A 25,508-nucleotide genomic window follows, 5' to 3' on the forward strand; every position below is an offset into this window, starting at 1 on the left:
GCTGATGTGGGTTTTGTTTTTGGATATTTGAAGGTCAGAAGAAGAATATCCTTGATATACCTGTATTTCATAAATCTCATCCTACATTTCACTTCAAAATGTACATTTGTAAACTGCAAATTCAGTGATGTAGTTAATAATTTGATTGATACCACAAACAATTTATGCCTTTAAAAAAAGAGCAGATGGTTTGGTAATGAAATTACCCCAAAAATATGTAATTTTTTTTTTACAGATATTATAAACGTAGTGCAGTCCATGTGATACCAGATACCATTCGTGGATTACTTCGAATTGAAAAAAAGTCCCCAATTTCTGATTTAAAAAAAAATCAACTTGTCAGAATGGGCAGCAAACAATTTCCCTGAAATGCTATTGATGGTTTGTTCAACTTAAATTAAAAAAAATATACAAAGACAAGCAAGCACAAAAATAGTATTTTACGTGCATCACACAACTACACGCATTGAATAATAGTTGGATTAGAATGCAACATACAATTCTAACAGTGTTCAAGTTACTTGTGATTACCTGATTTCTAAGACTGTGGGGTCAATTTTAACCTGGAGTGGGTTTTGGGCGGGCAGGTACGAAATGCACTACCTGCCGAATAGGATTGGCAACTCTGGTTGGGCGCATTTCTAGAGGTTTCATCACATGACTTGCTGCCTCCAACCACCTTGCCCTCTCATCCCCACCATTTGTCGCCTGACAGTCTATCCTTACGACGCACCACCTTCCCACGTCAACTGGAAAGCAAACAGATGCTTCATTACCCGATTGGATGACTCTCGATTGTCAGGCATGCAACTTTTTTCCCCATCTCCAATATCTTCATAAATAATAAAGGAAAGTGTCCAAAGAAAACCTCTTTTTCAATGCCCCTATGATTTTTCCCCTGGGTTGCTTGCAGCAGTTTCCTGGAGATTAATCTTTAATTCCTGGAGACATCAGGATAATCCTGGATAGTTGGTAACCCGACTGGCTTATGAAACCCAGGGCATTTTTAACTCCTGGGTCTCATCTAACGCCTGACGATCCACTTCCTTCCCAGAATGTGGGTGAAGAGGGCTCAGAGTAGATGCCAGCAGGTGAAGATTGGGTGGCCAAGACCGCCTCAACTCACTCGGAAAGTGAGAACTCCTGTGGCAGGAACTCCCCACTCTCGGCTCCATCCCCAACAGCATTCACCTTACAAAGGGATTGGTGCAATTCCCAGCTGTTACACAGCAGGTTGGAAATTCCTGGAAATCGGATCCAATATCTTCAAATAGTATATGCACTATGGATCTCCGTTCGTGCTTTATGATATAATCCACCTGGTTTAGACTTGGATAAAAACCTGACTGCTCCCTCAATAGCTCAGTGAGTTGCAGACCAGGAAGGGCCCAGTTTTAATCCATGCTCTGTGCTGCAAGATAACCTTACCTGGGTGAGGGAAAGGGGAAAAAATATGGCCAGGATTCTCACTCCTGATCATCTAGTGAACCCTGCTGCAGGTGCTGGAGGGCAGGATCGGGCTCAGCTACTGTCAAATAACCAGTCAGCATTTATCATCAGGGCTCATACATTAATAGTAACCACATGGACAAGTACCAGTGGATGCTCAGAACACCTGAAACTGTACCCCAGCAAAGCATCAATAGTTGCAGAAGAGGAGGAAAAACCCTTTTGAATATGGTTTTGGTATGACTCTTTAAGGAGGAGTTTAAATGGGTTTCTATTGCATTGTATAAAACATGTAGGAGTGAGTTAAAGACAGCAATCCCATCATATGATTCAGATAAGTTTTCATGCAAAGTCAGATAAATGATCTTTCTGAGCTGCACTTGAGTTTATGATGCCACCTAAACTCTGGATTGAGTTATAACCTTTGAAAGTCACTTAAATATCAGCAACTTTATACAAAAATGTACATTAACATTTCAGGTGTGCATTTTTACCCATTTCATAATTTTCTGCCAACTTACACTACTTGTCTGGCAGACTCAGTGGGTGAATACTGTCTGTTTTGCAATAAATCCCCACGGACGTTGCTGATGGCGAGCTGGAGGGTACATTTTTATTATGACAGGAACATTATACCATGTGATAATGTATTATAATAGAGGTTATGTCAGAGGACCCTCAAAGCCTCCTTGAAAAAGTGCAACATCCCCACTGACACCTGGAATCCTTGGCCCAAGACCGCACAAAGTGGAGGAAAAGCATCCAGGAAGGCGACGAACACCTCGAGTCTCTTCGCTGGGAGCAAGCTGAAGCCAAGTGTAAACAGCGGAAGCACGGCAACCCACACATCCCATCCACCCGTTCCTTTAACCACCGTTATCCCCACCTGTGACAGAGACTGTAGGTCCTGCATTGGACTCTTCAGTCACCTGAGAACTCATTTTTAGCGTGGAAGTAAGCCATCCTCGACTCCGAGGGACTGTCTAAGCGAGGTGTCCTATGGCATTGCTCATGCAGAAATTTTTTTATTTTCCTGTAACTGTTTTTCTGGTTCTTCACCCATCACCCTTCACAGAGCAATGTGGCCCACAGCAAGTTATGCTCACCCACCACCCGTGCGCTGAACTGCATTGGCCCCTAGTCCCCCAATGTCTCCAATTTAAAATTCTCATCTGCGTGATCAAATCCCTCATTGCCCCACCCCTCCCTATCTCCGTAACCTTCCATAGCCCGACAACCCTTCGAGAACTCTTTCTCCAACTCTGACCTCTCGTACATCCCACCCCCACCCCCCCCACTCCCACTCCCTGCCATGCTTTCACCGGTCTTGACCTGAAGCTTTGGAATTCCTTCTCTAAACCGCTCCGCCTCGTTCTCTTGCAAGACCCTCCTTATCCTTAAAATCTACTTCTTTGATCAAGCTTTTAGTCACTCCTCCTACGGTTTGCCTTCACACTTCAAATGTTAGTTTACCTGCAGAGAATCTTATTGATAAATGCTAGGAGTTTACTAAACTCAAACTGTGACCTGCTGGGAATTATAGGCACCGGTGCTTCTTGGGAGCCATGGTTGTTGTCTCTGGCAGTAATAGCTCTGGTAAGACCATGAACGCAAGCCCTAGGCTTTGCGAAGACTTCCTCCAATGGAAAATATTGTTGGACACATTTCAAACACAGAAAATCCTAATGTAGAAACATAGAAATTTACAGTGCAGAAGGCGGCCATTTCGGCCCATCGTGTCCGCGTCGGCCGACAAAGAGCCGCATGGCACTCGGTCAGCAGCCCTGAAGATTACATATAAACCCATGAACAATGAAGAATGGCGGACAGGTAAAGAGCATCCGGCCCAACTAGTCTGCCTCACACAACTATGACACCCTATGTATCGCAACACTTTACACTCCACTCCACGGAGCCATGCGATCTCCTGGGAGGGGCGAAAAAAGATAAAAACCTAGGCCAATAAGGGAAAAAAATTTGGTAAAATTCCTCTCTGACCCATCCAGGTGATCGAAACTAGTCCAGGAGATCACTCTGGCCATATTAGATTCCCTAAAGTACTTACCATCGTATCTGTGCCAGCCAAGAGGTTATCCAGTCGAATCCCACTTACTAGCTCGAGGTCCGTAACCCTGCAGGTCACGGCACTTCCAAGTGCACATCCAAGCACCTTTTAAATGTGGTGAGGGTTTCTGCCTCCAGGCAGTGAGTTCCAGACCCCACAACTTTCTGCTTGAAGAAGCTTCCGCTCAAATCCCCTCTAAACCTTCCACCAACCACCTTAAACCTATCCCCCTTATAATTGACCCCTCCATCAAGGGAAATAGGCCCTTGTGATCCACTTTATCCAGGCCCCTCAAAATTTTATACACCTCAATGAGGTCTCCCCTCAGCTGCCTCTGCTCCAAGAACAAACCCAGCCTATCCAATATGGCCTCAGAGCTAAGATTCTCCATTCCAGGCAGCATCCTCTAAATCTCCGCTGCACCCTCTCCAGTGCAATCACGTTCTTCATATAATACGGCAACCAGAATTGCACCAGTGTATTATACAATTTAAGCATAACCTCCCTCTCTAGTATTCTATGTCTTGGTCAATAAAGGCAAGCATTCCGTATGCATTCTTAACAACCTTATCCACCTGGCCTGCTACTTTCAGGGATCTGTGGACAAGCACTCCAAAGTCCCTTTTTTCATCTACAATTCTAAGTGGCCTACAATTTAATGTGTATACCCTTTCCTTATTAGTCCTCCCCAAGTGCATTACCTCACACTTCTCTGAATTAAATTCCATTTGCTATTGTTCTGCCCACCTGACCAATAGATTGATATCACCCTGCAGTCCATGACGATCCTCATCATTATCAACCCCACAGCCAATTTTAGTGTCATCTGCAAACTTCTTAATCATACCCCCAACATTCAAATCTAGATCATTGAAGTATACCACAAAAAGCAAGGGACCAGGTACTGAGCCCTGCAGAACCACACTGGAAACATCCTTCCAGTCACAAAAACATGTACCAATCATTACCCTTTTGCTTCCTACCTCTAAGCCAATTTTAGATCCAATTAGCCACTTTTCCCTGGATCCCATGGGCTTTAACCTTCATGACCTATCTGCCATGTGGGACCTTATCAAAAGCTTTGCTAAAGTCCATATACACTACATCATAGACACTATCCTCATCGACCCTTGTGGTTACCTCCTCGAAAAATTCAATCAGTTTAGTCAAACACGATCTTCCTTTATTTGGAAAGAGGTGACATGATAGGTCCAAGTCAACATGGATTTGTGAAAGGGAAATCATGCTGGACAAATTTACTGGAATTTTTTTGAGGATGTTTCCAGTAGAGTGGACAAGGGAGAACCAGTTGATGTGGTGTATTTGGACTTTCAGAAGGCTTTCGACAAGGTCCCACACAAGAGATTAATGTGCAAAGTTAAAGCACATGGGATTGGGGGTAGTGTGCTGACGTGGATTGAGAACTGGTTGGCAGACAGGAAGCAAAGAGTAGGAGTAAATGGGTACTTTTCAGAATGGCAGGCAGTGACTAGTGGGGTACCACAAGGTTCTGTGCTGGGGCCCCAGCTGTTTACATTGTACATTAATGATTTAGACAAGGGGATTAAATGTAGTATCTCCAAATTTGCGGATGACACTAAGTTGGGTGGCAGTGTGAGCTGCGAGGAGGATGCTATGAGGCTGCAGTGTGACTTGGATAGGTTAGGTGAGTGGGCAAATGCATGGCAGATGAAGTATAATGTGGATAAATGTGAGGTTATCCACTTGTGGTAAAAACAAAGAGACAATTATCTCAATGGTGACAGATTAGGAAAAGGGGAGGTGCAACGAGACCTGGGTGTCATGGTACATCAGTCATTGAAGGTTGGCATGCAGGTTCAGCAGGCGGTTAAGAAAGCAAATGGCATGTTGGGCTTCATAGCGAGGGAATTTGAGTACAGGGGCAGGGAGGTGTTGCTACAGTTGTACAGGGCCTTGGTGAGGCCATACCTGGAGTATTGTGTCCAGTTTTGGACTCCTAACTTGAGGAAGGACATTCTTGCTATTGAGGGAGTGCACCAGACTGATTCCCGGGATGGCGGGACTGACATATCAAGAAAGACTGGATCAACTGGGCTTGTATTCACTGGAGTTCAGAAGAATGAGAGGGGATCGCATAGAAACGTTTAAAATTCTGACGGGTTTAGACAGGTTAGATGCAGGAAGAATGTTCCCAATGTTGGGGAAGTCCAGAACCAGGGGTCACAATCTAAGGATAAGGGGTAAGCCATTTAGGACCGAGATGAGGAGAAACTTCTTCACCCAGAGAGTGGTGAACCTGTGGAATACTCTACCACAGAAAGTTGTTGAGGCCAATTCACTAAATATATTCAAAAAGGAATTAGATGTAGTCCTTACTACTAGGGGGATCAAGGGGTATGGCGAGAAAGCAGGAATGGGGTACTGAAGCTGCATGTTCAGCCATGAACTCATTGAATGGCAGTGCAGGCTCGAGGGGCCGAATGGCCTACTTCTGCACCTATTTTCTATGTTAACAAATCCGTGCTGACTGTCCCTGATTAATCTTTGCTTTTCTAAATGTAGGTTTATCCTGTCCCTCAGGATTTTTCCAATAATTTTCCCACCACTTGGGTTAGGCTGACAGGCCTGTAATAATTCTGCCCATCACTTTCTCCCTTATTAAACAAGGGTACCACATTAGCAATCCTCCGGCACCATACCTGAATCCAAAGAGGACAGGAAAATTATGGTCAAGGCCTCTGCTATTTCCTTTTTTGCTTCAGTCAACAGCCTGGGATGCATTTCATCCGGGCCTGGGGCCTTATCCACTTTCAAAGCTGCTGAACCTCTTAATACCTCCTCTCTCACTATGTTTATTTCATCCAGAATTTCACACTCCTCCTCGATAGCAGTATCTGCATTGCCCCTTTCCTTTGTGAAAACAGACGCAAAGTATTAATTTAGAACCATTCCCACATCTTCCGCCTCCACACTCATTTTAGGAATTCTGTACCCTCTATACCCTTATTTGTCCCAATCAATATTAGGATAGCTGAAATCCCCTATTACTACCCTATGGTCTTTGGACTTCAGAAATTTGCCTACATATTTGTTCTTCCCTCCCACTGTTTGGTGGTCTGTAATACATGCCCAGCAGTGTGATCACCCCTTTTTTATTTTTCAGTTTGACCCATATGGCCTCATTTGATGATCCCTCTAACATATCATCCCTCCTCACTGCTGTAATAGTTTCTTTAATCAATACTGCGACTCCCCCCTTTTTGTCTCGTCTAGAAATCCTGTAACCAGGAATATTGAGCTGCCAAACCTGCCCCTCTTTCAGCCATTTCTCTAATGGCTATAATGTCATACTCCCAAGTGTCTACCTGTGTTCTCAGCTCATCCGCCTTATTCGCTATACTCCTTGCATTGAAGTATATACCATTGAGCACAGGAAGACCTCCTTGATCACTACTTACTAACCCTGGCTTCCTCTGTCTTACAGATTCATTTTCGACATTCTTGCTTTCCAATTTCAGCTATATTTCCTTCCCTACTGAATGTGTTCTCAGGTTCCCATCCCCCTGCCAAGCTAGTTTAAACTCTCCCCAACAGCACTAGTAAAACTCCCCACGAGGGTGTAAGTATAATGCTGTAATTTTTTATGGTTTAAGTTACAAACCTTATTTCCAGTACAAAGACTCTCAACTAGTGAGAATTCAAGATGGCAGTGGAAAGGATTTTCAAAAAATATTTGTAATAATTTTTAGATTGTTTAATTAAAAAATGGGTAGCCGTTTCTGACTGTTGATTTTTGATTCATAGCTTTTTAAATTTCATGATAGGTGGTTTTCATTGTTGCTTGCCACTTGCTGATTGTTAGGTTTGCCACCTGTTTAGTCGTGATTTGTTGCTATCTTAACAAATATGAATTTGAGATAATCAGGTGCAAATGGGAACTGTGAACTAATGTCCTCCAACAATTCACTGGGGGTTTGGTTGAGATTTTCAAAATTTATCACTTCACTTTGAATTTTTAAGGATTGGCATCAAAAAATCTAATTTTGACCCCAAATGTCCTTGTAAATTAAAGATAATTTGCATACAATTTGTCTTTCCCTGCAATAGAATGCATCAGGAAGAAATTTAAATTTGATTGAAAGGACCTAAAAATAATTGCATTTTTCCTCAAGACATTATTGGTCAATGAATTTGATTGCATGTTGAATGTGTTAGCTGCCTCTAGATGGAGTAAAAAATTAAACACATTTTAAATGCAAAAAGAAACTTACATTTATTGCCATTGCTTAGATGACAAACAGGTTACATGTGTGTGTTTTCCTGTTCTGTCCCTTTTCGTGCATTGTGGAATACCTGGGTCACGTGACCCTTGCCTGTGCTACCTGAGCTCATAGTGCAAACACAAGCCTAAATCTGAAGGGAACCTTCATTTCTGAAAGCAAGAGAGAAAGTCTCCACATATACATACACAGCAAATGACTTTGTTAAAACATAACCCTAATTTTCCAATATACATATAATTTACAATTTGTTTTACACTTCCCACATCATGGTAGTGACTTCTAGCTTGAAATACTGTAACTTAATGACCAAAAAAAGCATAGTATTGCTTAAATCTGAAGTAAAGAAAGTAGTTTTTTTTTAAACAATCGACACAGAATGGTTTATTTACAATGATTATTTTTATCGATCATACAAAACTCATTGAGTTCTGAGAAAATGTGTTCTGTACATTAAGTCCATATTCTGTACTAATATATCCTTTGCTGTTCAACGAATGAAGTACATTCTGTTTACTGCTTGTGCACTGTTTCTTAAACAGTGTTACTCAATGCAGTGAAGGGGCATGAATCGTCATAAGTTCATATTTGCTGTTGCAAATTCAGCACACGTCAACTCTTGCAAGGACAATGATGCCTAGGAAAGCCTGCATGAATGAACATACCCTAAATCAAGCACTGTAACTAACTTTATTGGTACAAGGATTCATTAGTATTTTCCCTGGGAGGAAAATGCACCTTTCTTTTGATCAATAGCAGAATAAGTTATACTCAAACATGTCCAGCTAAGTTTTGTGTGAATATCATGTCTGATGGTTAGTCAAATCTAAAGGATCCAATAAAATAGTTAATACCAACAATCTAGCTACCTGAGGAGACAGCTGAAATCCAAATGGCCTATCTCCGACTGTGAGGTGAACATGCAACAGGTTGTCTGGTCTTAAACCCATGTGAACAATTATTTGAACAGGAAAACAGAAGCAGTACTTTACATCTATCCTAAACATTTATCTGCCCAGTTCACTCCCGAAGACCCATTATGTTTTAATTCAGTGTCTGTCCATTGGTGGAGCTCTTCTGTTGGTTACCAGCAAAAATTACAAACTAATGTTCGCATAAGAACTTTCAGATCAGATACAATGGCCTTATACACTACAGTGTTGCTAGTAAAAGTCCAGTATTGGTATAATTCTTATCCAGACCAGGACTTGAGAACACATAATTCAAAGGGAATTCTGAACTTTTACTTTTGATGGACAAAAAAATTAAAAGGGAAAATTAATTTTTGTTCTACTTGTCACATGCCTGACATTTTGGTTCCAGTTGTTTTACAAGAGAATGCACAATCATGGTCAGAGACACTACATGCTTTTCTTTTTTGGTTGAATATTTAGATTGATTTTGGTCTCTGATCTGCGTTCCTTAGGAATTTCAATGTTTACTGAACTTTATAGGTACATATTGTTTTGAAGGCTTCAATATGGAAAATAGCTTACCATTATAACCTTTGTTTTTGGTATGAGGTCTTGACAAAAAGGCTGTATAATTACACCATGGGTCTTTCTGTCACTGTACGGGTGTGTGGAATGAACAGGTCTATGTGAATGTGCTGTAACTGTCTGGCAGGTGATGAATAGGAGCTGGTTCCTGGGTCACCTTGTTCGGTTTTGTTTTTGAGGGAACAGTAGGCAGTGATCATGTGATCTGCTGGAATCAGCTGTTTCAATAGTCAGATCACTGCTATTAATACTGTACACATGGTAAATGCATAGATTTTGAGTAGAAGTTTCCTGTGATAAACAGCCAAATTAGGGATTAAGGACAAGGTCCAGGTGTGAAATTATTCAGGGATATTTTACACCACTTCTTGGAAGCATGTGTGCAGTATACATTTATGGGCCTTGGGCCATAGTGTTCATTTTAGAAGCCTTGTAGACTCACAATGTCATGACGAACTTAAGTGACTTTTCTATGGGATGAAATAACTACTACCTGTGTAATCTTTTATTCTGGTACCCTGTACAGGTATTAGTATTTGAGAACATTCTTCCTAAGGTGAGTAAGTCAACCCACTGCAATTGTGACCGGATTTTGCAAGGTGCGATTACAGTCTTACTGGAGAATAGCTAGATACCAATTGTACAGAGTTATGAATATTGCCACCATCTGGTGATCTTTATGGCACTAAATCAAGGGCTTAAATAATGAGCAGTATTGGGTTGTGTGTCAGCTGATATTGCAGAAACTGAACTATGTAGTCATTTTCAACAAAGAAAAGCATTCAAAACATAAGTGGAACAATCTATTCTCACTACATCAGAACTGACCAATGTGGCTGCAAGAAAGGAAAAGTTGTTCATAAATCTGTTGCTTAAATATTAATAAGCTTCCAGAAATTGATAAGCCTGCCATTAAAGACCAATACTCAATCGCTGAGCTTTCTAGACTGTAGCTGTATATCACATTACATCAATACATCCAGTTACTGATGTCAAAACATTTTGAAGTTAACTCACTTCTGATTTGCATGCAAGATTGTTGCTAATTTTGCTTATTTTAACCACATGGGTCTTCAGAATTTACAGATTAAGTTCATTTGTTTTTACTATTCATCTTATTGTAATTGCATTTGTATTTTGCCTATTTTATTCTACACTGACCACCTACCATAATTGAGAACTAATTGCCTTGCACATTTTTGACATTGGGTTGGTTTTGTTATATCAGCACAGAAACTAATGCAACATATCTAGACCTAAGTGAGAGCAACCAATAATTATAAATTCGTTTTTTTCCCCCCCTTAAACTGTTTGTAATTTTAGTTTTCCTCATCTGGATCAATACTGAAACATGAATGGAGTAGATCCCATAGGAGAAATTGCGCATAAGCCAATCTATTGGGGGTATGAGGCAAAGTTATGTCTACATGCAGATTGCAAGGATCACTGATAAACCAAATCGAAACACGAATTTGCCCGATTAAAAAAAAAAATTGCACAAGTTAATCCAAAAGTCCTTGTTTTTCCTGGAGAAGTCCAAAATATTCCTCTGCATTTGCAAACCACCATTTTCCACATGCTGCTGTTTTAATAGTGCTATGCATGGCTTCAGACACAGCAACACATGTTTCTCAGCATACCTTATCTCTCACCCCATCTATTCTCTAGTTAAGATGCCATGTATAGCCTAAAAAATGCAAAATACCCGACCATTCCAGTGATCGCAGAAGTGCAAGCGTGCAACACACAAGATAACGCTCTCCAATTTTCCTTCTCTTTGACTTGGTACTATCCTCCTCTCCCCACCAGCTTGATTATCCAACATGTTTCAAAATACTTAGGGGCAGAGTACGTATCAGTGATAACTGGTGGTCTGAAGTGACAGTGTGTAAACATGCACCCACCACCTCGCTGTCTTGTACAAGTCCCAAAATATTCATGCGATCTAGTTGTCTGGGCAGGTGGGATAAAGCTCCAGAAAATACACAAATTCTAGGGTTTCCAAATGTCACCAGCACATATGCCATTTATACTTTGGACAAATTCCTAAAATTGGCTGCTAGTACTGTAGCACCTTGTGGTAACAACAGATATTTTAGATTTTAACCTTATAAAATTTGTTCATATCTGAATTTGTTGCACTTATATAAATCTTAACATTGCAGTAAAAAAACTAACGTGTCGCAAATAAATGTTCAAGTGCAATTAGTGAAATGTGTTTGAGGTTTGTTTAAAATTAATTACAATCTGTGAAGAAGGGATCTATTTGATGCAGCTATTCTTACTTAATTGTGATGGGTGTTAGTTGTGTTTATTCCATTTTCAAATCTTCGTAGTTAATGATTTTATATGAACACAATTATTTGGGTGGGGTGAAATGGTAAAACAAAGCTAAATTTCCAACCCACAGTTTAATAAAAATGCTTCATCTAGCCCCGATATGAATTTAAATGGGTGTAATATAATGTACATGGTTGAAAAAATACAGGCCTGTGCTGTACATATTTTTCTAAAACCCCTTGAACAGGGCAGATAGAACCATGGTCTGTCTTACCTACTCAGTCCGAGTCAGTGACAGCACTTTACTGATGTATCTAGGCTTCAGTAGTAAAAGACAACTGTACATAAAGTAGGCTTTTCCATTTGGACAGCTGTAACTGCGCACTAACTGTATGCACAAGGTTTTCCTGTTTCAAAATCGACAGAAACTTACAAGCAATAATCCTACTTTGTTGGGCCCCACTAGCTTCTCTGTTCAGCTGTGTTAGGACTATAGGTTTAATTTCTTTGCTTTACAGGCTTGCTTCACTCTACACAAACCCAGGTGGATCAAAGGTTACGTTGCATTCATTGTGTGGGGTTCACTGTTGGCTCAGTTGCTTCAGATTCCTCATTTTCTATAGTGTCCTCATTTTCTTTCACCCCATTAGACACAGATATGGTGGATGGCTGGATTAAAGTGCTCACACTCCGAATTTGCTGCGCATCAGCAGGTGGTAGAAGTGTCAGTGACTCCACACTCAGTGCATCTGTGTTGTCATCAGAAATTAGGGATATGGTTGGCTGGTGGGCCGGAGTCAGACTTGGTGCCAGATTAGTTGCTTCAGGTTCAGTACTGCTGGGCAGATGGCCTTTGTTAGGGCCACCCTCTGCTGTAGGTGGTGAAGAATGGGCTTCATTGACAAACTCCACTTGGTCTGGAAAAGGCAAATGGGACTGCTCTTGAACATCAGGTCCATCTAGTAGTAAAGAAAAAGTGTTTGTAGCTCCTTTTCATTCAAGCAAAGTTCTAACTTAAATGTGCATAACACTCCCTTTCAAATATACATTTCTAAAGATTTGTGGACCCTTTCGAACACCTTTGGATTCCTTTTCTAGCCTGGTCTTAGCCACAAAGCTTAATTTGGAAATCCCTGGACTGCTAAGTATACTCAGAGTATTCACCAAACACAAATTTTAAGAATCTGGTTCATTTTTTTTGTTTTACTAGAAAGGCGAAAGATGAAGGCCTGAAATACTCCAGCATCTGTGCTGTTACATTATCAGACATTCATTGGAACTGCATAGAAACCACCAGATGGTGCCTCAATGTAGTACGCCAAGGGGTAACTACAACATCAAAACTAAAAGACCAAGAACATTTGCATTCTTTACATTTAAATGTGCAGTTCCTTAAATAATTGTCAACTGTATTCTTAAGGTTTTCATTTGAAAGGCAATTTAAGGAATTTTTTTATAATTAACATTTGATGATCTCTCATAAGGCTTCATTTTACATTCGTATTGAGTGATCCTGCAAGATAAAAATGCAAAATTAATGACAGCAAGGCAGAAGAAAATAGTCAACAGCCAAAATAGAAAAGCAAAAGTACAGAAGTAAAATGAAACAAGATGACGACGTACACAAGCAATGTGTGAACTAATGTGAACGAGCTGACTATTTGTTCACATTCTTAACATGACGGAAATGTGATTTGTTCTGTTTTTATATGTACGAATTCCCTCTATTTTCTCCCCTTCTCTCCAGTCCCAGACCCATCGGGCCAGTCATCATTTGCTGCTGCTAAAAAGTGAATAATGGCCTGACAATTATAACCCTTCCCTCAGCCTGTCCTCCACTTGTTTCCTCTAAAGCACAAGTGATTGAAGCCACATCTTCCATGACACTGACGTTAGACTGTCCTAAAAAATGAAATATTTTTAAAAAACAGAGCTGGAGGTTACGTTATCAGTCTGTGATTGTTCTGTGTGTTGCAAAATGCTTCTCAAGGGTAAGGAGATTGCATCATGTTTCTGTGGCTTGGTCAAATCGTCTGGAACAATTGTGTATAAATAATCAAAGCTAGCTAAGATGTGCCTTTCAATATTACAAATTTATCACAATCTTCATTTAATGAAAGTTTGCTCAAATTGTACAACCAAATTTACTCGAGAAGAGGGGACATATATAAAAAGTTACATTACTGAAGAAATCCAGACTGGTTCTCACGTGGTGCTGTTATTACTGGAAGTTATGGTTAAGCACAATGATGACACAGGTTAGGATATTTTTCAGATATTTATTTTAGTGCGATTTCTGTGGCATTAATCCGACCTTCATTGGGGTGCAAACAACATCCAGTGAAGGAGAGCGCTGTTAAAACAAGCAATATTTAAAATAAATGAATCAAGTTTAAAGGGATTTCCCTTTCCTTCCCACCACAGCCTTCCTCCAGTTGGGAGTGAGGAGGAGCGTGACCATTACATTTCTCCATCTTGTATGCCCCCAAGAGAACAATTTGATTCAATAACCTGACCAGAAAGAATACAAAACCGTCAACTAATGAAGGCTAGTGTGAGCAATAGATAGCTCTGGCACTTGAGCTTTGGCCTTCTGGTTGGATGTCAAGCAGTGTTTTTGAAAAATCTAGATTGGATATGTGGAGCTAAGTGGGATTTCTGGCTGAGACATTGAGCCAAAGCCACCAGCGTTCACCTTTTATACTCAAGAGTTCAAATACAGCCAAGGACAGTTCTTTCTCCACAGATGGTTGACATGTAAACATCAACTGACTTTTGGAGTTGTCACTGCCAATAGTGTCAAATAGAAAATGATACATTTTACTTTGCTATCAAAGCTCACATTTACTGAGCAAACAAGCATTCATTGAAAACTTCTCAACTCCTGTTAGCGGACAATGTATAGCATCTCTCTTGCACTTATTAATATCCAAAATAGCCAGTGCAAACAGCACAAATTCAGTCAATATAAACACTAAACCCAATTTCAATAATAAGATTCTTAATTTTTTTGTACAAGTTAGACAGGTGAGTAGTGTTTTACTGTAATTCACCATTCTCTCCCATCTCTTAAAAGGTTGGCTAACTTTTAGGATACTCATTAATCAGGTTTGAAAAAGACGAAGTTTTATTTCTTAAATGTACAGAACAAGCTTTATGAAATTGGTACAATAGTTTCAAAAGTTAAAATACTAAAAAAGTGAAAGTGAATTACAGTCTGGCTCAGATTGTGTTAGCTAGATTTCAAATGTCAAGTCTCTACAAAAAATGACAAAACCCATTGATGGTTCTGCTTCCCTTTTTGCAATTTTATTTTTGCTGAATGCTTTTTCATGAACATGTCTGATTAACCAAGACAACTTGACATTTTTAAGGGCACTACTGATACTTTGATCATTAGTTACAGCAGTCCTTTTGAAACCAAGTCTCAAGTTACATTCATAGGATAAAAACCCATTAGGATCTAAAGGTGAAACAGCACTTTGCCTGATAAATACTGTCAACTTAGTTTGATGTAGCCAAAATGTTTTTAACTTCTAACATCTTTTGCATTATAGGTGTTAACTACTGAGTGGATCATTGGCTGTAACATACCGAGTTGCAAGTGGATTAATTGAAAATCAAATTTATTTATCTAAAATTAACAATCTCTTTGGCAAAATTTCAAGCTGTAGTACTAACTGGTAGGATGTGGATTCATCAATCTTAACTTTAACAATAATGGAAAAGTAATGCAGGAGCTAAGGGCTTTGCTGCAGAGATAGAAAGGTGGGAATGAGGGGCAGAGTCACTCTAGGCTGCTTGCATGCACATCTAAATGGCAGGATGAAAAGCACATTTGTCAAGATTGGGAGAAGGTCGATTACCAGCCACTAAGGCTAGGAAATGGCCCCAGGAAATATTTTCTGGAACAAACATAATTTATGGCAGTCAGTTCTTTGACTAGAGCATATCTATGTTAACCACAAAAAAGAGAACAGCCGAGAGGGTTGTAACAATACTGCCTGCTTATATAATGAAGCACGTTGCCCAACTGTAACCACGGTCAAGCTACTTTTGCATCTAACTGCATCTTTTCCCAAGCACCCATCACATACAGCTGAGTATCTGTAGACATACCAGTTGTAAGAGTGGCGTTATCTAGCTTGAATCCAAGGGGGGAAAAAAATTACTTCTAGAGTTTTGCACATCTTATGGTACATTTTTGAAGCAACAATGTGCAATTACATAGGATATACAGCACAGAAACAGGCCATTCAGCCCAACTAGTTCATGCCAACCTTTATGTTCCACTCAAGTGTCCTCCTGTCTTTTCACATCTAACCCTATCAGCATAACCCTCTATTCCCTTCTTCCTCATATGCTTATCTAACCAACCCTTAAATGCATCTATACTATTCGCTTCAACGACTCCCTGTGGTAGCGGGTTCCACATTCTCACCACTCTCTTATTAAAGAAGTTTCTTCTGAATTCCCTATTGGATTTCTTGGTGAGCATCTTATATTGATGGCCTCTAGTTTTGTTCTTCCCCACAAGTGGAAACACTCTCTCTGTATCTACTCTACCAAAACCTTTCATAATTTTAAAGACCTCCATTAGGTCACGCCTCAGCCTTTCTTTTCAAGAGAAAAGAGACCCAGCCTGTTCATCCTTTCCGGATAGGTGTACTGTCGCATTTCTGGTATAATCCTTGTAAATCTTCTCTGCACCCCTTCCAGTGCCTCTATATCCTTTTTATAATATGGCAACCAGAATTGTATGTAGTACTCCAAGTATGGTCTAACCAAGGTTCGATACAAGTTTAGCATAACTTCTCCATTTTTCAATTCAATCCCTCTAGAAATAAACTCTTGTGCTTGGTTTGCTTTTTTATGTCCTTGTTAACTTGTGTCGCTACTTTTAGTGATTTGTGTATTTGTACTCCGAGATCCCTTTGCTCTTCTACCCTATTTAGATTTGTTTTTCCAAGTAATATGTGACCTCCCTATTTTTCATACCAAAATGTAATACCTCACATTTATCTGTGTTGAAATTCATTTACCAATTATAGGCCCATTCTGCAAGTGTATTAATGTCCTCCTGTAATTTGTTGCAGTCCTCCTCAGTATTGACAATCCTCCCTAATTTATTGCCATCTGCAAATTTAGAAATTGTGTTTTTGATTCCAAAGTCTAAATCGTTAACCATAAATTGTGAACAGTGCTCCCAGCACTGATCCTTGTGGTACACCACTACCCACCTTCTGCCACTCTAAATACCCAGCCTTTACCCCTACTCTCTGCTTACTATCTTGAAGCCAGCTATCTAGCTATCAATTCTGCTACTTGCCCCCTGACTCTACATTCTCTGACGTTATTCATTAGTCTATTATGTGGATCAGCTTTTTGGGCACATTTTTCAGTTGTAGGTTAAATCTCTGCATTCTTTATAAAAGTTAAAATAATCCTCCAGCATCTTTTTCCTTCATTTAAATTATTTTGTTAAATCTGTTGCACTAATAAACTTGAATATAATTAAAAAGTATCCTCATTTAGAACAAGTAAAATCTAGTTTGAAGTCTGATAGCATAGCGTATTTACAGGGAAATATTTCAGACACCTGGGTATAACACTTGTGCTATTTCTTGTGGTTTGTACTCTTATTACTGTTGTGGCCATTTGGATGCATTTCAACTAAAAGGGTTTGAAAAGTGATGACAAATGGAGTTGGAAAGAAAGAATAATGGGAAGACAGACCTAGAGATAGATCTAAGCAAACATACCGTAATTATCAGAACTTATTGATATTAAAATAAGATGGAACCATTGTGTTGTATAAACTGATCATGGGCTGATAGTAACCAATATATGTTCATCAGATTTCACCATTGCATCCAACGCCAATGCATTAAATAGGGACAGACCAGGGCTGGAATATTCCACTCGCCAACGTGCCAGGACTGAAGTTGCTTCACAGCTTTGATAGTGCTGGAAAGAAACTAACTCGTCAGCTTAAATACATCATCAGTGTGGGTCTCACTTCATCTCCAATCCTTCTCGAGATTTTTTGCTCCATCAGATCTTTTGCAGCTCTTCCCTACATCACTAAGCTAGCTCTGTGTCCATATCAAATATCTGTTTTTTAAAAACAATTAATTGTCTCTGTTTTTGGCGAGTGAAAAACATAGCAGTTTTATTTTTTTTAAACTCCTACTTGATATGCTATAAATAACAAAGCATTTTTCCAGCCCTGGGATAAACTCATTTATTGTCAAATGTTGAACCACATTCCTGTGTTTGTACATAAAAATTTCAACCTGCAACTCAGAAGGCTGCACACATTAATAGCCCTCAACCTGAAGAAAATTAATTAGAATTATGATAGATAACATAAAACTATTAATTTTAAATATATTTGGGGAGTACAATTCTGATGGGGGGTTAGGTATGATGGTTTAAGTAGATGCTTTCTACTTTCTTGTCAGCCTTTCATGTCTCATACTTGTGTGATTCCCCTCTATGGTGATGGTACAAATAAGCCTCTAAGATTTATGTGGTTACTCCAGAGCACCTATTCAAGAATTGATTCTAAATGTTTCAAGATGTATCTCATGAACTGCTAACAGACAGGTTTAGTCACTAACATCTTAATTCAAATGGAGAAACATAAGACAGTTTGCCTACAGGTATAATTTGCAGCAAAGTTTTACCAGAGCATATTGAAGCTTATGCAATACAAAATCACCATATTGAAGCTTAAACAAAATCTCCCTTCCAACAAAGACAAAAGTTACTTTTTTAAAAGCTATTTTTATTTGTATCTTTCTGAATTTAATTTTCTTGTTTTAACCATGCATACTAACAATATTAAAAAGGCTTGGAGATTTTACTGGGCCAGAAGTGAGTAAGATTTAATTATCAGTAATGCTTTACTTGGATGTGCATCAGCTTCATTGTCTTGTCAAATTTGAATTGATAATGCTCCTGTGAAGCGCCTCGGGATGTCTTATATTAAAGGCAAGTTGTTGTTGTACTCATGCTTAATGACTCCTCTAAGTGACAATGATGTTTATCACACCTGAATGATTAAACAAAAAAGTTCACTAAAAGCACAACAGAAAGCCTGAGATGAACAAAGATCAACTGTATTTACTGACAGCTCTACTGGTTTGATTTTTCAAGGGGGAAACTTGGGTGAAAAACACCATGGATTATACTGGTTGAATGAAACACAAAATTTAGCGATCAAACTAATTAACTCGGGCATGGCAGATTAGAGTGGCAAGCAGACTTGAGACTCAAAACATACAATCAGTTGATTGGAGTGCAAGTGCTTTTACTACTAAGTTACTAAGTTATCACTAAAAGTGTTGGAAATTGCTGGTCACAGGATTATTTATTGAAATAATTAACAGCAGATTTGTGCTGCCAACTTTTATGGCCTTTTCTCCATCAGCGTTTGGGTTAAATAAGTTTACTCAGGTTCAGAACTACAAATATTGAAACAGATCTAAAAATGTAACAATTATGGGAACAAATTTCTACATTCTATTAAATGGTGTGATTACAATATTCCAATGATGAAAATATTATTGAATCCAGAGCCACATAAATCTTCCTTTCAAATCCAGGGAGGAGTTTTCACTTATGGCTGAAGTTGTATCAAGTTTTTTTTTTAAAAAGGGTGCTTACCTATGACCTATATTATGGCTAAATTTTGTGCATCGCTTCACTATAAATATTGTTTTTAAATCCTCCCCTCCCAAACACAGTCACTTTCTGAAGTATTGCATTGTTTTAGTTCACATTTTATAGGTTGATATTTTCAGATGCAACTTTGAGGATTGTGGTCACATTACTAATCCATATATTCTTGCATGCCGTAAAAGGTTACTTGGTCTGAATTCAATTAAGTAGACTATAGGAATATTGATGAATAAACTAAATGATGAGAGGCTGGGGGAATGTAACATAAACCTGCCTGTGTTTGCACTGTGTGAGCTGTTGCCTGGAGGCCTAAACCCAGTGTCCGCCACGACTCTCAGCCTCTGAAAGACTAAATACTCGCCGTCTTCCTCTCCTGCCAGACCTTACTAAAAGGAGTAGAACAGAGGGACAGATCACAGGGAAAGTACGACAATGGAATAGAAAGAAGTGGATTTGCTCATGGGTACATTTCAGCAGCTAACAAACAATAATGGTCACTTAAAATTCAGTCCACAAACAGCGACATGGCATTTGAACATACAATGGTGCTTCATAGCTCTTAGCCACTGGCACCTCTGGGCCCTTTAAATGGATTAACTTGGCTTTCATAGGACTAGTAGTTAAGAGCTACAGAGGCAAGTTAACACATAAAAGCAATATGTACACAAAATAGCAAGCTGGGAAAAACTTCCTGTAAACAAAAGACTGGGAAAAAGAAAGCATCTCATGTAGTGTAAAACAGATTCTCGGTCAGTAAGCTGAAAGAAAAACAGTATTAGTAGATACTTTGTACAAAATATTTTCAAACAAACTACCAATAAATGCATTAATGTATTAAACAGTGAACTAAGTGGAGTGTCAGATAAAATTCCATTGACTTAGCCATTTTTTGCAAACTGCTGAAAGGTAACATTTTCAACATAATTTACTTCTCAATAGTATCTTTCACACATGCATCACTGGATAAAATTTAAAAAACATCCGGTATAATTTAGCAGGCTAGAATATTTTTTCACTACCATCGTGTGATACAATGCTGACCATCCAAGAAACCTATGGATTTCTGAATCCAACATTATCACATAGTAGGCAGCTCTCTGCAGTAAGCATTCCAAATGTATTCGTAATCGTTTGACAGAAAACTGCCCCAAGATGGATTCTCCTTTCAGTGAAGGATGGAAAGCTCTGGTTAGGGAGTTCCACTGAAAGAATTCTGGAGGAAGTCAGAAAAAACCTCATCCCCTTTTATTAGATATCTGAAAGATTAGTAAACTTAAGGTTTCTTTTTCAACTTCGACCATCAATGCAGGTAGCTTCAGCTTGCTGTGTGACTGGTCTTTCACTTCTAAGCTTTGTGTGCATTGATCATTCCTATAGCTTCATGTGACCGTGATGTAGTAAAGTTTTTAAAAAAACAAACACTATTTTAATTCATGATTTGCCCTCTGGAGATGAGTTTGCTGGAATTAGCCAGCAGCAATTTCCAGCAAAATATCTATCCCACAACTAATTTTTTGCTCCGTTTTAAGAGTTGCACTGACATCATAAATAATTAAGATAAATATTAACCTTGAGCAATTGTCAGGTATTGCAGCACTTGATCACTAATAAGACTGCAATGACATGAGTGAAATTTACCGATTAATATCACTCTTTACTGTAATTACACATTCATGACAGGCACAATTCTTGCATTCAAATGCACCGAGATACAGAAAACTCCCACAAGTTCCTGTAGATTCTCAACCTTTGCTGACCCACAGCAGAGTAAAACTTGCATACTATTTTAAAACTAATTTTTTGCCTCTAACTTTCTCTGTTTTTTCCTCTCCTCATGGTAGTGACTCATAGGACTCCATAGGTACCAAGAGTCTTGTCGTACAATACTACAACATCTATTCTTCATGTGTGAATTCAGATATAGTCTGCTATCTGACCTGGGGAGGGATGGGAAGTTGCTGCAAAGCCAGATCTTAACCTTGATAGCATCCAGGCAGACATTTATAGCAATGACTAGTAATCAGAAGTTGGAACACTTGTTGATTTTTCCTGTATCTAGCCCAGAGACACTGAGGCCAATTGTAGCACCTCAAATGTGCCTAGATCAGCTAATATTCTACAAATGAGGTATTAGACCCAAGGCTTTTGTCATCTGTATGGCTGAGTGTTACATTAAGCAATGAATTTTCCTACAAGGACATTGGGGAATAACTTTTATAGTGATGTCTGAGGGGTGTGAAAACAGATAATGCACTTCCAGTACCAATACGAAAATATATATTGAAAATACAGTACTCAATAGTGAGCCACTAAATATGAGAGAAACCTGAATAACTTAAGGCCAAAGTGCAAATAGTTCTGTAGGTCACACTCACAAGTGGTACAATTTCCATATTCAACAACTTTCCATTCAGTTTAGACCATATGAAACAAAGTTCAACAATGCAAGAAAGTTAATTTCATCAGTTTCGTTCTTCCTTGTGAATTTGAGTGCATGCAATTGTCAGCTTAGTGATAATACAATCACCTGAGAGTCAGAAAGTTTTGGATTCAAGTCCCATTACAAGACTTGAGCACATATTCTAGGCTGACTCTTCACTGTTGTACTGAGGAAGTATTAAATTGTTGGAAGTGCCTTCTTTCAGACATTAAGCCAAGTCCATCTCTTGTTCAGGGAGGCTAGTGGCACTTTTTTTGAAGAGCAGGGAGTACTCCCAATGCCTTGACCAACCAGCAACTCTCAACCAACCCCAGAAAAAAAATGGATGAACTGGTTAGTCATCTCATTGCTCCATGTGGGACTTTGCAAATTAGCTGCTACGTTTGCCTACAAAAGCAATGACTACACTTCAAAAGTAATATACTGGCTGTGAAGCACTTTGGGACAAGAAAGGTGTTATATAGAAATACACATTATTTCTTTCTTATTAAAATGACCGGGAAACTGAATACTTTTCCATTTTGGGCATCAAGTGTCAGCATTAAGAACTCCCAGGTCAGGTACACCAAGGCTCAAAGATAGCTTTATTTTGCACCTACTCTGTCCCAGTTCCAATCTCAGAAGAACAACCTTTACCAACCAGCATGAAATTTTCCACATTTATGCCAGACATTTGGTGGTCTGAGTGAGATTGACAATTTAATGTCAATTAGTGCTAAATTTGGTGAATTTTATGCCGTGGGCCATTATTCAATAAGAACTGAGTTGACTGCTCAAACTCATTTTAAATAGGATACTTACAAATCAGCAGAAGAAACCATCTCCACTTAAAAAAATGACTTGCAAGCATTCTCAATTGAACCAAGCATTATTCTGTATGGAGAACCAACATTTTCCAATGGTCAAAGACACTGATATCTGCTCAGTTGAGGCCATGATAAACTAAATCTGTGAGCAGATGCTCCAAAAGGTAGGAATCAACATTATTTTCCTTTACCTGTGCTGTGAAAGTGGAAAGATTGATTACCTTAACCCAGTTAAGCACTATTTTAAGTTCAGGGATTGGTAAATGGCCCGAGTAAAATGTGTACTTTTGAAACTAGTAGGATAATTACTTGCTACAAAACAACCTCCATCCCACACATAAGTGCATGCCTTTTCACCTGACTCTCATTCCATTGCTGGTCTTCTTGACTGGACTTGTGGTTAAGTAAAAATGACCTTAGATCAGTGAATGTGAGTAAGTTTGATCTTGGTGAAACATTGGTTTTGTTGCTTTATTGTTCTCTTGTCACTCTAAGTTTAACGGATATTTTAATTAACCTGTGGACACTGCACTCAGAATGGTTGGGATGCACTGTAGGGGCAGATGGAAAAAATGGCAACATAGAGAAAGCCATAGAAAGAAACATCAGGATCTGAAGGTTATAGGATTGTAACAAAGAAAGACTTGGATTTATATAGTGCCTTTCACGACCACAGAACGTCTCAAAGCTCTTTACAGCCAGTGAAGTACTTTTGGAGTGTAGTCACTGTTGTAATATAGGAAACGAATAATGGAAGCAATGATGTTTATATGAGAGAGTATACTACGGTGAACTACCACATAATTACAAATGTTCGAAAGGAAGATGCTTACATATCTATTTATGTTTGTCAACTCTATTCCTATATTTGATCATTTCAAATCGAAGATTAAAAGCTGTCATTTTGCATAGATATTTTGCATTTTGTTTTGCATAGTGATTGGAACAAAGCACGGTAGAACATTTATTTCATTCCTTCATGGTAGACCAACTTCGAAATAAAACATCTGTTCTCAGATATTTGAAATTATAACTGCAGGAACTACAGTCGTGGCTGGATCGAGAATTCTGAAACAAGGATTGTCTTCAGGCCCCGGTTATTAAGGCTCAATATTGGATTCAACAATTCCAAAGATTACTTATTCAATCAAATTGTCTCAATATACCAAACTGCTGTTAACTTGGTTATACTCTTCTTGAGATTTTTAACCACACTTCTCAGTGGGTTACTCAGTGAGATCTGAGTATTAATAAGGTAGTCAATTTTGTCCATTTCCTTGTGGTTTGTTGACTGGAAGTCGTGGCTTCCTGAATGATTTCACTATTTAAGTATCTTTTTAACATTAACAACCAATTAGAAAAAAGGCTTGCTTGTCAGAAGTACCGAAAAGAAACGGTTGTGGATTTCTAGTATAATACCTCCTATTAGTAAGACCCACAGGTTTGGTTAACTCAAAACTGAAAATATATTGCATCATGAAAATGTTTTTGGGTTAATAAGCACTATCATTGCATGTTCAATGGTTTTGTCTGTGTAAGTCATTTACTGTCTAGGTTTAAGATCTCAGCTTGAAATATAAGAATTGAAGATGTGCGCAACACAGATCTACTGGGAGATCAAAACTTATAGATTCAAAACTGATTACTTCAAAGAGGTTACATAGAATTTTCTGACAGTTTGACAATACTAAAAACACAGCCTGAAGAATCCTTTCTTTAAAACTACGTACAAGATTAGAATTGCATGCATTCTTGCAACTCCTCAGATGAATGTGAAATTTATTTTTTCTGAAAAACTGCCTTGATTGAAAAACTAGAAGAAAATGCTTCTGGCTGTGTTTGCTATTTAAAAAAAAAATGAAACAGCAGAATGGTGAGAAATTTTAAACGAAAAGATACTTGGAATGCGTGGTTGTAAATCTGTATTGAGATGAGTCCACATTTGGAGGTGGTGTGAAAGGTGGAACAACAGGTCTGCTGCACCCATTGGTACTTTCCCAGAAGAAAAGCAGTGATTCGGTTTAGCTCGTCACTGCAGTTTACAAAATACAAATACATCATGCTCCTAATCATTAGTAGGCACCAAAATCATAGTGCAATGCAATGTTAAGGAGCTGAACTTATTTCCTGCAAAATACAGCTCTAATTTTTGTAGTGAATTAAACTTCATCTGAATTTAGTCACGTTGCAAATTGTAGCTTTCAATTTTAGGAATTAATAAGCTCTGATTAAACCTGCCAATCAAACAAGAGTTTTAAATATCACAAAAGGACTAAACTGGGTTTAAGCAATCCTTTATGGAACGGTCTGTAATGGGGGGGGGGAGAAAGAGTTGTAAGATGATGTTCAGCTAGGTACAGATACAATGTATTTACATAGTGGGTAAGTCACAAATGCAAAAACAACCCCTGCAATTCAGGTGAAGAATATTTACACATAATAAAAGTCATAGGGCAAGGAATTTACCTCAGGTCACTGGCGCTGGATCCTTAGCGGTATTCCGGCGGTTGCGTCTTTTGAACCGCTGGAATACTGCTGGTGTGCACTCCCGCGGTTTTCTGCTTTTCAATGTCGCTGGTGGCAGAGCGTTCCGATAGCGGATGGGAGCGGAAGCTCAAAACTTGCCGATCTGCTTGCCTTACTAAAGGCAAGCAGAACCACTGTACAAAATGGCCAGAAAACCTTCTCTGCGCAAGCGCGCCCATTCTCACACGATTTCGGGGTCAAGGGTGGCCCTGCTCATGTGCAAAGACTGAGACAGCACTGGACAGCTTCAAACTGCAAAGAGGGGTGGATGTCAGTGAGAGAGCAGCTGTGAAAGGATTTTGAGGATTACATTCAGTATATTGAGTACATTTATAATTATTTGATAATATAATAAATATAATAACTAGTAATAATTATAATACATTAAAAAAATTCAAAATTATTTAAATTCAAATATATATACATATAAATAAATATCAAGAACATGGAAAATCAAGCCATGGAAATAAAGAGGGAGGTAGGTGGGAGGAAAAG

The 25,508-nt window shown here is 38.9% G+C and overlaps 1 protein-coding gene across 1 annotated transcript in view; it reads right to left on the reverse strand.

The window, feature by feature from the left end:
• Window positions 1-7,743: 7,743 nt before the first annotated feature.
• clec16a (C-type lectin domain containing 16A) overlaps window positions 7,744-25,508 on the reverse strand; it is a 287,365-nt gene continuing 269,600 nt past the window's right edge. Inside the window, exon 24 of the mRNA XM_070901025.1 lies at window positions 7,744-12,514. Within this exon, the coding sequence (XP_070757126.1) occupies window positions 12,123-12,514 (392 nt within the window). The 3' untranslated portion in view covers window positions 7,744-12,122. The remainder of the gene's footprint in view (window positions 12,515-25,508) is intronic.

This window comes from Pristiophorus japonicus, chromosome 15 (assembly GCF_044704955.1).
Source record: "Pristiophorus japonicus isolate sPriJap1 chromosome 15, sPriJap1.hap1, whole genome shotgun sequence".
In the NCBI taxonomy this organism is placed as follows: domain Eukaryota; kingdom Metazoa; phylum Chordata; class Chondrichthyes; family Pristiophoridae; genus Pristiophorus; species Pristiophorus japonicus.